The sequence below is a fragment of the Mixophyes fleayi genome, chromosome 3, assembly GCF_038048845.1.
Source record: "Mixophyes fleayi isolate aMixFle1 chromosome 3, aMixFle1.hap1, whole genome shotgun sequence".
NCBI lineage: Eukaryota > Metazoa > Chordata > Amphibia > Anura > Limnodynastidae > Mixophyes > Mixophyes fleayi.
Genome location: NC_134404.1, coordinates 308,148,455 through 308,163,452, shown reverse-complemented (window position 1 = coordinate 308,163,452; position 14,998 = coordinate 308,148,455). Strand labels below are relative to the sequence as shown.

General features: G+C 40.0%; 1 protein-coding gene across 2 annotated transcripts in view; it reads left to right on the top strand.

The window, feature by feature from the left end:
* MACROD2 (mono-ADP ribosylhydrolase 2) overlaps positions 1 to 14,998 on the top strand; it is a 1,475,276-nt gene that overhangs the window by 10,181 nt on the left and 1,450,097 nt on the right. For both annotated transcript variants that reach the window (XM_075203945.1, XM_075203944.1), the window contains exon 2: positions 752 to 865. In XM_075203945.1, the coding sequence (XP_075060046.1) occupies positions 752 to 865 (114 nt within the window). The remainder of the gene's footprint in view (positions 1 to 751; positions 866 to 14,998) is intronic.

Sequence of the window (14,998 nt, the reverse complement as noted above, 5' to 3'; positions counted from 1 at the left end):
GGCATCCGCAGCGCCGTACAGAGACAAACAAAATCACAATACAATGGGAGACAGTACAGTAAACACAGCAACTCAGTACGCTCAATGCACAGCTAGAGAGGGCGGGGAAGGGGGAGGGAGGATCCGAAAACGACGGGGCCCAAGAAGGGGGGCGCGGAAGACAGGGAGACCCCCAGGGGGGAGGAGGGAGCGAAAGTGGACGTGGGGTGGAGGACCTTTGAGGAGGAGGGCTAAGTAGCTGGAGAGCAGAGTTAGAAGTGGTGGAAACAGGAGGAGAGATGGCCCTGCTCAGAGGAGCGTACAATCTAAGGACAGAGACATGATATATTTCTGCAAAATAACCTTACATATACCATTTATAATCTATTTAAAGTTATGTTTAAGTTTAATAATGGTGATGATATTGTACCTTTAAAATTTACAGTATTGGAATTGACACATTAATATAAATCTTACTTTGCATTTACCTTCATCAAACAAACAAAATTGTCTTTTTTAGAGAATTTGATGAATTTGAAAAAAAAAACTGTTACAGTGTAGACACGTTTTCACCTAAATTATGCCTTGAATTATTTATAAAATTCTAGTGTCTTTTTTTTTTTTTTTTGGGCTGTGAAGTAGAATTTCTCCCATGTTTGTACTTATATAACCGTCCATTATAACAGCTGCTGTATTTCATGCAAAAATTGCTGTTCTGTTTAATTTATCATGTGAAATAAAAATGTATAATTTTTAACTTTTCTTATTGCAGAGCGTTTGCTGAATATGTCACAGGCTGAGAGACGTAAAGAGCTGGACAAGAATTATATTCCGCTGGACTCTATTCCAACATTGATGGATGAAATGAGAAAAGCATCAAATGATGGTACACTGTTTTGTTTTGTTGTATTGCTTAATCTTTGCATCATCATTATTATTATTATTATTATTATTATTATTATTAATAATAATATTATTCTTTAAAGCACTACAAGGCTTCTGCAGCCATAGAATCTTTGGGGGAAATTCAATTCCCTCCAGAATACCCCAGCGGTAAGTGTATTACCATTAATACGGCAAATTTAAAACTGCTTTCTGCTCGAGGCTCTCTGAGCCGCGAGCAAAAAGCTGACGTTGCAATTACCATATTAACGGTGGTTATGCGCACTATTACAGTAATATCGGTGATAGTGCGCAGGCCGCATTACTTTTTACAGTAACGCGGCCAATTGAATTCCTCCTTTGAATCTCTTAAATTATCAATAACTAGAATATGCATATTTGCATAAAAAAGTTTAACAAATTATCTATTTGTAACTAATGTCAAAGTAAATAAATTTAAAGTACGTTTTATAGTCTCTCTACAAGGAGGGAATTTACAGCTCTCAGGCTCTTATTGCAGGGTATAAAAACCTAGTCACATAATTTAAAATTTTTGCTTCAAATTTGTGTGCAGTACTTACAGCTGTAGACCGCTCTCTGATTCTTGATCTTTAATTGTCATCCCCTGTTCCACACGTGGTATAACTTCAAAAGGAAGCACACAGTAAAGCTGGGTACACATCGTTGTTCAGATTTTGCAAGAGTGTGTGTACACTTCCACAATCATGTTTTATCGTACCAAGACACATAGCATCTGTTGATTTTGAGTTTCTAAAATTCATGATCAATAATGGAACGATAGGGGAAATTGTGGAAGTGTGTACGCACTCACAACCAGCAGTGTAGGCAGATATCTGTAGTTGGTATACAGTCACAATTTTTTATCAGCAGATGAAATCGATACAGAAATTGCATAGGTGTGTAGCCAGCTTAAATTATATTAATGTGTGTTTCTATCTTTGGTCATTTGGGGCCTCACTTACAGTTTGATGTTTGATTCTGACTTTTGGATGTAGAATTCTGCTTTGTTTTGTTACTCATGTACAGTCAAACAGTGCGAGGACAACGCAAGTTGGCACCCTGTACCTGGAAAAGTGGATAGGGGATGTGCAAGTGAAATTGATTTACAGCAAGGGTGTGCACTCCATCTGGAGATGCGGCATATTTTCTGTAGGCAACATCTCCATAGTTGTATATTTTGCAACTAAGAGAACTCTGGTGTAAAGATACAGTATATGATGCTGCTGATTAGGGTGCTAGTGATTTTGGGGGGTGGGGGTGACGATAGTGATGATGCTAATAACTGGCATGTTTTAATTGCAGCCACATCAGGATACACTACAATCATATCTTCATGTGACCTCAAAGTATTTTGAGTTGCACATTGAATAAGAAGTGTTACATTTCATATATTTCTCAGACATTAGCAATCACAAAAAAAATTATGTTTTTACAATGAATAATTCTTTGGTTCAGTTTCTCTTTTAGTAAAGATATAGTGAGCACAGAATGGTGTAGAGAGAGAATGGTGAGCGATGGAAAGTTTTCTCTTCTAAGTTCCCGGCCGCTACTAGCTGATGTTTTGTGCCATTGACTTTAATGTAGAAAACCCCGGTGATTACTCCCAACTGTCCCGATTTTTTATTTTTTTCATTTCTTTTAAGTGTATGTGAAGTACTTTGATGCTTCCGATATGATTCTAATTAACCACCCAATTCTCCATACTGGAGTTCTAAATAAAAATGTTCATAAACCCCTCTATATTATTTTTCTTGTGTATTGTTTTTGGGTTATTTATAACATTCCAGGTACATGTGGGAAAATGAGGAGTGCCTCAATTTCCATGCTGCTGAACACAGTATGAGGGGAAAGACTCCTAAGGTGATTTTAGAGAGGACTTGCCCTTGATGTAACTTTCTCCAAAGTATAATAGAGCAATGTAGAGCAGCAGTATGTAAACCATATGTATGCAATGCACTGTAATGTTTGAGTATGTATTATCATAAAATATGATTAGCCTGCAAGATCCTACTGTGCTTCCGTGATGCAGAGATATAATTATGAGTTGCTACCTCTGTATTCCTTGCCATAATCGTATTATACAGTGTGGATGGCCTGCTGCATTGCTGTGGTTCTCTTACTAGTGTTTGCCTTGTCACAATCCTGGTCAGATGTGCCCTGTTGCCCCAATGGTATTTTCTGTTAACTTTTACTTGAATTCAATTCTTAGAACCAAAGTTCACCTTGCCATATGGGTTTACTACATAGCACATCTCCTTTTCCTCTGGCTAACTGTGATATGCAAGGGAAATATATATATATATATATTTTTTATATGAAATAGGGATTAGTTTGGTATAAACAAACTGAATTATGACCTTGCATATCAGCCTTGGATGAACACAGTTGAGACTTGTTTAAGACTATTGGGTCCTGCACCAAAGAGAATTTTTTATACACTCAGGTGTTAAAATTTTCATGATCATTCTCTTCAATACATCCATAGCCTTATGCTAGATTGGGTTTTTATGTAAATAATTAACATTTATGAATTTCAAATAATTCTTGGTATCAAAGAGAATTATTTTAGTAGTAATATACTATGTAATTTTTGCAGCATATTCACTTTTTCTATGAGTAAAGTTTTCTATGAGTCTTCTATGAAGATCATCATTTGTGGTTGAATAATCATCATCATCGCTATTTATTTATATAGCGCCACTAATTCCGCAGCGCTGTAGAGAGAACTCACTCATATCAGTCCCTGCCCCATTGGGGCTTACAATCTAAATTCCTTAACACACACAGACAGAGTCCTTTGTTTTTCAACCTTCGAGAGGGGGGTGGGGATAGCTTTCTTGTAATATTATTGTGAAATTATCACTCTACAATACATAGGGGAATGGTAGTATTTACACGATTTGTTTGTACTACTATTGTCCTGTTACCCTCTTGTATTGTATTGCATCTAATCTAGACCTGGTGGTTTGCGAGTCACCTCAGTAAGTATAGAGAAGGCAATAGTGAATATATGGAGTCTGCAGCCTTTCACAGTCCCTGCTGCTGATAGTGCTACATTCTAATGCACAGTTAAAATAAGAAATAAATAACTGTTTATTTAGAGAGTTGCTGAGCCTAATGTGCTGCTCCTATCCGTACACTGAAGGGGTACTCTTTCCCGTATATATTGCATCCCTCCCAACTGTTACAATTTAGGTGGAACATTCTTAATTTAACAGAGGCCATATTTATGTGACTGGTATGATATTTAATTAAATAAAATGTTTTAATGATGACTATACATGATTTTTGTCATTGTAGCCAATGTAGGTTTGCTCCCCCGTGCCTAATGTTTATAACGCATAAATAACTTGTTCATTTACCATGTTAATATGGGCAACATGTGTACACAATTAATTTATTATTTACATATTGTAACGAAAAAGAAAAATTATGTTAATTATTATTTTGGTAGAAGCCTGGGCCATCAAGCTGAACAGGGTAGGAGTCACAGAAAACAAGGACCACGGGCAGAATAAATAGCAAATCTGGCCCCGGGGGCAAACGCAAGGTGTCTGGAGGGGGGGTTTTTATGCCACACCGCAAGAGTGGGCTAAACAAGTATGCAAGGGGCTATCATTTGAGACAGTGCTGCTCTCCAACTCTTAACCCTTGAAACACACAGGAAATGCTTTGTACACTACGGTTAGGTGCATGCAGCTCCCCCTTAATGACAAGTGTAGTGTGAAGCTGGACATATCTCCAAACTCTCCGTAAAGTGGAGACAAAGTCCTGACCGTGTGGGACAGTTACATAAAATTGACTTAGGATCAGAATCGGGACAGTTGGTAGATGGTGCTGCTCTCTCCCACCTGTTCTTGAGGCTTTCACCTTTTGTTGCTCATGTCTTAAGCTCAGTTGCTCCTTATCTGGATCCAGCAATGGTCCTATTTGAAAAAAAGAATAGGAAAATGAAATATGGAAAGTCTAGCAATGAATGAACCCACTAGACCTCCCTACCCCAAACCAGGCATGACATTAAATCTACTGCACCCACATATAATAATTAGGCCTGCCTTCCTGCAACTAACCCCAAAAATAAATTAATAGCATTCTCATATAGTAAATACATACTTGACAACTCTCCCGGAATCTCAGGGAGACTCCCCCATTTTGCGAGAGTCTCCCGGACTCCCGGGAGAGTGTGGCAATCTCCCGCATCTGGCAGAATTCTGCCCACTTCCTAGTGAAGTGGGCAGAATTGGGTCCAGTTATTAGCCCCCAAGGCATCCCAGCATTAAATAAATAGTGCCAACACCCACCTTAATTTAATAGGCGCTACCATTACTCAACTATTACATAAAATAGTCCCCACCATCAAAAAGCTCAACACGAGGAGAACAACACAAAAGGACCCAAACAGGTATGGTTTATGGTAAGAGAACACTTCTTTACTACAGGGCCTGGAGTCGTTTATCTGTTATTCTTCAACTATTCAAAAGAGCTATTAACAGTATTCCCACTGTACCTATTTGTTTTATATGCATAGAGTATAAGTATTTGTATTTTTTTTGTTTTGTTTTTTTACCCACACTCTATTATATATAAAAACACATTTTTACATATTGAACTTGTCTCAGACGTTCTCATACATATGCAAAAATTGAAGTCTCCCTGGGCCCATACCGAAGCAGAACATATTGTTTCCATAACCAGTCTCCTGTGTCTGCCTCATTTCCTGGACACGTGGAACTGCATGCATGCCATATTATGCGTGCCCCACGTGTGTTAAAGGGGTTAAAGGTTAGCAGAGGAGTGGGCACAATTAATAATGGTAGGTAGGAATGGCTCTGCAGCACTGAAGTGGCTGGAGGGACCAGCCTGTAATTTAGTCTCAGCCAGAGAGGGGGAGGGGAGAGGGGGTGTTTTCAGCAAACTGGAACCCCCTACCTCGCCAGATGCGCACATGGGCTCTGACTGGTTTTATACACTTCACTCCTTGTTTGGTTTCATCTGCAGTCTGCACTATCCATTTATTGTCATTAGATGGAATTATCCATGTCCACATTTAAGATGGTACAAGCACCACTGGAATAGAGGGCCAATTATTGAAGGATTATTTAGCATGTTTGTTTATATTTTTGCTTTGATCCAAAAATCAAGCATTTTAAAAAAACTCTACTAAGAAATCTACAAAAAATTAAATAAAAAAATATATTTTATTAAAAATAAAAGGAAAGTTCAATTATACCTGTCATGATTAAAGCCTGATCAGGAAAATTGGGAAGAAAATATATTATTGTAGTCATGGTTAATTATAAAATCTGAAATTACTTTAGGTAAGATGATTTCCAGCAAATCACTGAAAGCAAACAAAGGTTTAATGCACTTTGATATATGCTTTGTCACCTGGCTTTGGTTATTTATTCTGAGATGCCTGGTGCCACATGTGGCCGGGGTGGGCTGGGGGACAAGACTCGACTCTGCAGCCTATTAGGAACATTTTAAAGGAAAAATATGTAGGTGGCCCAGTGACCCAGCCCAATGTAGCACACTATGGGTCTGGCTGGGGACCAGCTGCCCCCCTGCCCAGCCTGCCCCTGACAGGTGGGCAGTCAAAACTTCTGCTGATTGCTTAATCCACAGATCCTAATAGCTTAACATTCAGCTAGAAAGGATCATATTTAGGTTCACTCTAAATTCAGTATATATGTCTTATAGGAATCCTAATACACCCAAGCAATACTTTCCATAATTCATGTTTGAGAAAACCTCTACATACATTTATAACCTGTGGAACTAGCCAAATGAAATGTCAATGATATTCTACCAGTTCTATATGGAACCAGAAGCTATACTATATTTCACCAAGGAATCAACATAATCATTTTTCATATGTATATGTGTGAAACACCATACCATGTATAGTGAACTTAATGCTATATTCCTGCTGTTTTCCAGAAGAGAATTATATTTGTAGAACTATGTTTGGACATCATCATGTCATATTTATAGGGCACCAAAGAATCCGTAGCGCAGGACAATCATTACAGAAATTATATACATCAGTATGATAAGCATGAAAAGAATTAAGCTTAATAGCAAATATAGCAATACAATTAAAGTGTTTGCGATGTTCAAACAGACAGATATGGCCACGAATATCATAAGTGTGAGTAAACAAACAGCATAGCACTCCCACAAACTTCAGCTAAAGACATGACAAGGGATATACACATTTTATGGACAGTGGATAAACAGTAGACCTAAGGAAGAGAGGATGTTGCCTGTGACAGCTTACATTCTAGAGGGAGGGGGTGAAGACAGTAGGAGCTAATGGGACAGTAGTGGACCATGGTGGACAGAGGAAATAAGGGGAGTGGATATGATGGTTTAGTAGGGAGTAAGTTAGGCAAAAGTGAAGAGATGGGTTTTGAAGAAAGGTTTGAAGGATTGTAGATTGGGGGCAAGTCTGGTAAAGTAGGGCAAGGAGTTCCATAGGTGGGTAACTGTACTGTAGAAGTATTGGAGACAGGAGTTGCAGAAGTGTGTCTCCTGATAAGGGAGGGTGAGGAGTTTGAATTGAATTCTGGATGGAATGGGAAGCCAGTGAAAGGATTTACTGAGAGGAGCGATGGGAGAAGACGACTAATCTAGCTGTAGCATTCAGGATGGATTTTAGAGGGGCAAGGCGGGTGAGGGGAAGGGCAGTGAGCAGCAGGTTACAGTAGTCAAGGCAGGAAATGATAAGCAAGTTGACCAGGGTTTTGATTATTTTGGCAATGTTGTGGATAAGAAGGCAACAGGATTACAAGAGGGACTGACTGTGAGGAGTGAAGTTCAGGTTGGTCAAGGATAGCACCAAGGCTGCAGGTATGTTCAACAGGGGAGAGGGTGATGTTTATTACTGTGAGGGAGATATAGAAGGGTTAGTTACATTAGCATGGGCAAAGATAACAAGCTCCTATTTGGACATGTTACGTTTTAGGAAGCCTTTGGGCATCCAGATGGAGATTGCAGAAAGGAAGTTGGACACAGGACGAGAAAGAGGGGGCGATATCAGGGAGGAAAATAGATTTGGGTATTGTTTGTATAGAGGTGGTAGTGGAGCCGAAGAAGTGTACAAGTTTGCTGAGAGATGAGGTGTAAAGAGAGAAGAGCAGTGGACCAAGAACAGAGTTTTTGATTGAGGGAAGAAGAGTTAGAAGTAAACACTGAAGGAGCAACCTGAAAGTTAGTAACTGAACCAGGAGAGGGCAGCGTTATGAAGGCCAAAAGAGTGAAGGGTGTTGTAGAGAAGAGATTGAATGTGTCAAAAGTGGCAAAAAGTTCAAGGAGTATGAGAAGGGACAACTGGCACTTTGACTTACGTAAGTGTATGGTGAGGGCATTTTCGGAAGTTTTGGTGGAGTACCAGGGTGGAAGCCAGACTGAAGAGGTTTGAAGAAAGAGAGAGGAGAGAAAGTACGTCAGATGGTTGAAATGGGGAGGTAATTGGAGAGACAGAGAGGAAGGGTCGAGAGAGGGTTTTATGACAATAGGTGACATTAAAGCATGTTTGAATGCGCATTGGAAGGCAGCTGTGGTTATGGAGAGATTAAAGAGGTGAGCAAGGTTTCTGCAAATATTGGGGGAGGAGGAGCTTTGGAGAAATAGGGTCAAGAATGAATATTGAAGAGTAAGATAGGAGAGTGAGGCTCTCAAACTCTGTTATGGAAGGGTGCTAGTGTGGGGGGGTGGATCTGGCGAGAATAAATTTTGTGGCGGATAGTGTCAGTTCTGAAAACAAACTCTAGAGTGGTGATAGAGGTCGAGGAAGAAGGTGAGGGAGGACAGGTAAGCAAGTTTACAGTAGTGAAGAGTCGGCAGTGGTTGTTGGGCAGGGTGGAGATGAGGGATATGAATTAAATTTAAAGTGGATATTTGTCAGCGTTTGAGCAGTAATTTCTCCATTGGTGCTTAGCAGAGCAGGAGCATTTTTGGAGGTAGCGAGTCTGTGAGGAGTGCCAGCAATGGGGTTTATAGTGGCGGACATGAAGAGTGGTGGCTGGAGCTTCAGTATCAAGGGCATCAGAGAGTGTGTTACAAAGAGAGATGACAATGTTGGGACAAGACTGAAAAGAAATTTGTGCTATAGTGAGGTTGTGAAGAGGATAGTGTTGAGGCTGTTAAGGTGTCATTCTATGCGCATTAGTTTTGGGTGGGGGCAGTAGGTAGAGTGAAGAGAAAGAAAATTAGATTATGGTCAAAGAGTGAGAAGACCGAATTGAAGAAATAACATATGTTACAAAGGGCAATAAAATGTTTGTAGAATAGATTAGCACACCAGCACAGCTTTTGTTATGATGTTATAAAGGAGGGTGTTTGGGAGGGTGGAAAGATCAAGATTTAAAAGTGCTAAAAGGGATTTCGAAATTTGTCGGTTTTTGGAGATCAATTTACTACTGAGAATTATTCAAAACCTCTAGCCTTTCCTTAGGTAGCAGATTAGATGAAAAGTGTAGGAGTGTACTTTTTTATTTCTGTGTTTTATTTCTGTTTCTGTTTTAAAGAAACTGCTTTGCATTTGTATGTATGTATATCAGTTTGTTGTCACCATTTTTTTCAATAAGTATTGTGACTTTTGTCATATTCTATCGCATTTAATAATGATAGACCTTTTGCTTTCTTAAAAAGTGCACTTGTCAGGTAGGTGTGGTTTTTATAATGCTTCATCTATGTTTGATTTACACTAACCCTGATATTAATGTTGATTATATTTAGGAATTGGGGAGTAACTGAAGACTTCCTATGAGGGTCAGCTCTTGAAATAAATATTAGTGGCTTTGAGTCTAATAGGGAGTGAGAGACATATTTTTGGGGAATTTGTCATTTTTAGACAAACCAGTTGGTTTTGTTTTGATTAACCCTTTTACCACCCACATGTCACGTAAGTGGGACTTGTTGTGACAAAACCTTTTACAATTTGGTGATTGTTCACTTTCTAGTTACACTACTATTTGTATTTGTTTTTAACATGTATCTAGTGTTAATTGTCAGTGTGTATAATGTGTCTTGACTTTTAATCTAATTTAAAAGTTATTCCTTGTTGTTGTTGAACAACTGCTAATGGTTATTGGTTGTGCATTACAGGAAATTACCTGATAACTAATGTGTTAAATTAAATACCAAAGTTAATTTATTTTCTGGTACCAGGTCCTGTTGAAAAGTTAATATCAGAATCACAGACAGCCGCTTTAAACACCCAACTTCTTGCATGTTAATTTATGACTAAACATATAGAAAAAGAGATGCCATAAATAGTGTACTATATTTATAGAAAGAAAATAGGTGCTGTTGCAGAGTGTAAATGGCTGCATACCAAAATGTGCTTACTGCGCTTATCTGCAGTATTACTGTTGTTTTGCTGATAAGCCATACTTACCTACTTTCTTCAGCTCTCTTCCGGGAGCCAGCCAGTGGAGGGGGGCGTGAGGGGGCGGGGCGGCCAAAATAGCGTCATTTCGGCCCCGCCCCCTGTGACGTCATGACGCAAATTGCGTCATTTGACAGCGGGGGGCGGGGCTAAACGCCGCGATTCATCGGGAATCGCGGCGTTTGGGATCTAATTCTGCCCACTTCACTAGGAAGTGGGCACTTCCTAGTGAAGTGGGCAGAATTCGGGAGATTGCCACACTCGCCCGGGAGTCCGGGAGACTCTCGCAAAATGCGGGAGTCTCCCGGACATTCCGGGAGAGTTGGCAAGTATGTGATAAGCTCACTATTCATATTTTGGTATGCAGCCATTTACACTTTGCAGCAGCACCTATTTTTTGGTATAAATATACTACACTATTTCTGGCACTTATTTTTCTAAATGCTCATTTGCAGATTCAGCAGCTGAGAACAGGTTACACAGGAAGGCGTCTGCCATCCTGAATATTCAAGTAAATGTGTCATTTGGATTTCTTGATGTATGTTCTAATTATTTGTTGTAATTTTTTCTGTCTGAGCTACTTGCTGAGCATTTACCATTCTATTTGTCCGTGAGCTAGGAGGAAAACTAAACTTAATGATGTAGTTCAGTTTTTGATTGTAGAAGTCTGCTTTAAAAATGCTTTAGACAAAAAGGTGTACGGTGGCTTAGTGCTTAGCACTTCTGATTCACAGCACTGGGGTCATGAGTTTGATTCCCGACCATGGCCTTATCTGTGTGGGGTTTGTATGTTCTCCGCGTGTTTGTGTAGGTTTCACTCCAAAAACATACTGGCACGTTAATTGGCTGCTATCAGATTGACCCTAGTCTCTGTGTGTGTGTGTGTGTGTGTGTGTGTGTGTGTGTGTTAGGGAATTTAGACTGTAAGCTCCAATGGGGCAGGGACTGATGTGAGTGAGTTCTCTTTACAGCACTGCAGAATTAGTGGAGCTATATAAATAGCTGATGATGAAATGTGGAATAAAGAGAACAAAGCTTTGGCTGATAGTACACAAGCAGGTAGGTGTTTAAATGCAGAGTCTGTATAGAGCCTGTTTTTATATTTCTTATTACTTACAATTTGCATCAGTCTGTGACCTGATTGTTCGTGTCTGTGTCCCCTCAAAATTACATACCAACCTATATACCTCAAAAGAAACAAGTCTGTGCCCTCTCACAGAATGATTAAATACCAGCCTATGTGTTGCACCCATTACACACCAGCCTATACTACAAATAAAGTAATCAGAATAACACTGTAAACTGTACAAAAAATGAGCCATTTCTGTTGCTAGTATAGAGTCCATACTCCATGCTAGTAGGGAGTCCATTCTGGTTAGCAGTGAACAAAGAGTCAATTATAATAGTAATTGTACAATTGGATGCCCATTATGGTGTTTAGTGTACAAAACATAACTCAAATCTGAGGGTATATAAAGTATATCACCAATCTAATGACTAGTATAGTTAATCCCTAGAAAACTCCCAATTCTTTGATTTGTTAATGGTGTCATGTAGGAATTTGATTGTACAGTGGACTCTGACTGGCAGTATGCACTATATAAACTGCACATAGTGAATGTCTCTTCCTCTATACATTCACTGATATACTTCGCTTTAAGACTATAAATAAATAAAGACATGACACAGTTTATTGAATTCATTTGGAAAATTGGTGGCAGAGAAAGCAAACTGTGGGACGACTGATGACTGAACCATACTTGGGGATGGCCAACTGGCCCTGAATCCACTTAACCAAGAGTGCAATCCTTTACTGTATGGCTGGCACTAAATCTGGCGTCCGTTACTACACCCCCTCTAGACTGTCAATGATCTTCCCTCACAAAGCAGATCTGGGGGTCCTCCTCACAAAAGTACCAAGAGCCACCTTGACCTTGAAGAGGGCAGTGACCTGTGGCCAATCAGCGATAGCGCCGTATGTAAGCGTGTTTGTTTTAAGAACTCTCATGTCATAGGTAGCTTCCTGACTTTATTAATCACTATTAATAAATCATTGTGTGTGTTGGGTTATACTGGCTAGATGTACAGGACAGCATCAAGAGGCTTATTCGTCTAGCAAGAATCAAGTAGCAGATCTGGACCCAGGCACTGTACACCTTGAGAGCACTGGCGCCACACTAGATGTTGGTAAAGGTACTTAACTGTTTGTTTTTTTATTAAGTATTTTTTTTGTTTTTTTTCACACATACAAGGACATAAACACGCATTTAGAAAACTAACTTAACAAGAAACAATCCTGTCGCATATGCTGTGAAAACTTATCGGTCCAAATATCATAGTGATGCAGAGGTGTGAGGTCCGCTATGGTTATGGTACAACGGCCCACAGACTTAAAACCAACAGAATAATATCACAATACTAACATTCTTAACAACGCAACAGAAGAGCTACATAGCAACGCTACAATGCCGCGCAGAGCTGTAGGTCTTTCCCTTGTCAGGGAGAAAAAAGACTTGAAGACAGTTCAACAGGGCTCTAGCTCATACCCCAACATCTTCATCATCCTGATGGGGATGAATGATAAAATAAGATTCATACCAGGGATGTCAGACCTTATGCATAGCCTCCCTACTCTCATACATAAAGCTTTCATGTTTTCCAGACATCATTTATCCAGTTGTGGACACTGGGAGATTCTGGTGCCATCCAACCCCTCATGAGGATCACCCTGGCAAGTGAAGATAAATTGAATATATACTTAAGCAGTGGCTTGTTAAAGTGTACTTCAAGCCTGAGGCCAAAAAGACAGACCCTTGGGCACAGAGCAGGGGCGGCATTTACTGTGGATGAGATGCATCTCTATACCGAGCTCAAAAAGGCGAGCACAACCCGGCAGATCCAAAGCATATGTCAGAAGGTGCCCGGCACTTTCCACTTTAAATTTAGTTACTTTAACACCACCCCTCTCCTCCCCCTTCTAGTGCCTTACTAGTCCTGTGGCAGATCATTTAGAAGTAATTTTGGACACCGACTAGCCAGAAGTATTCAGTTGTTTTTCGTGCTGCGACTTTGTAGGTTTGTGCAAATGGCGGGAGGCTCAGGGGAAAGGACTTTAGTACAAGTGGAGGATAAAGGGCCTTTAATGCCACTCAAATTAATTTGAAATCCCCTTTTAAGTGCTCATTTCAAAATTTGTAATTAACTTGCTTTTCAGAAAAGTAGTTGTACACATGGTTGATCCAAGTTAATGAGGTTTATAGTAACAAGAAGCATCATATACAGTTCAATAGTGTGTGCACCCAATGGTTTTTTTATTACATATTTTTTGTTTAAACAATCATTTAACCCCCTCAACAGCTGGTAATGCACAGCAGATCACTCATTAATTCAGGTCAAATTAGACTTTGGTACGTTTTTAAATTTTAATACCTCATTCAGAATTTTTTTTGAAATATTTTTGATGATCTTTTTATTTATTGACAATAAAGGACAATAAATATTCATAGGTCCTGAGACCTACCACTTGACTCTGTTCACCTCCTCATATCGGAGCTCAACTTGTCACACTTCAGCCAGGTCCTCATGAAGGACTTGTTCTCCACTGCAGTTATACCTCAGACCATTTTTCACTGCCCTGGCTTGGACCTCCAAATAGTCATCTTTTGAATGTTACAAGCAACGCTTTGTCTATACTTGTATGCTGGATGGACCAAAAAAATTGAAAGTATGTACAGATTTAGTATAGTGAGTACAAGCAAAGCGTTCCATGTAATATTATTATTATTATTATTATTATTATTATTATTATTATTAATTTTTATTTATAAGGCGCCACAAGGTGTCCATAGCGCCGTACAGGGACAAACGAATTACAATACAATGGGAGACAGTACAGTAAACAGTAAGCACAGTAACTCAGCGCAATGCACAGCTAGAGAGGGCGGGGAAGGGAGGATCCACAAACGACGGGGCCCAAGAAAAAGGGCGCAGAAGACAGGGAGACCCCCAGAGGGGGGAGGAGGTAGCGAGAGTGGACGGGTGGTGGAGGACTCTTGAGGAGGAGGGCTAAGTAGCTGGAGAGCAGAGTTAGAAGTGGTGGAAACAGGAGGAGAGATGGCCCTGCTCAGAGGAGCGTACAATCTAAGGGGAGGGGTGGACAGACAGAGACGCAGGGGAGAGTAGGGGGACGGAGGCAGAAGATAAGGTAGGAAGTTAAGTGGGAGACTGAAAGGCTTTAAGAAAAGGGTGGGTTTTTAGGGCCTGTTTGAAACTGGACAGATTAGGGGAAGTTCTGATGGAGGGAGGGAGCTTGTTCCAGTGGAGGGGGGCAGCGCGGGTGAAGTCTTGGATACGCGCGTGGGAGGAGGTTAATAATTAATAGATGACTAGTTTGAGGTTCACTTTACACAGCATTTACCTTCCGGTGGACACAGTGCAGGGCAATGCAGTATGGGAAGATGTATTAACTACAGTCTTGGCCAAAAATTTTTAAGAATGACACAAATATTATTTTCACAAAGTCTGCTGCCTCAGTTTTTATGATGGCAATTTGCATATACACCAGAATGTCCTGAAAAGTGATAAGATGAAATGCAAGGATATTGCTGCTAGTAAGATTGCACTTAAATCAACCATTTATCAGGTCATCAAGAATGTCAGAGAGGTTCAATAGTTGTAAAGAAGGCTTCGGGGTGCCCAAGCACGTCCAGCAAGTGCCAGGAC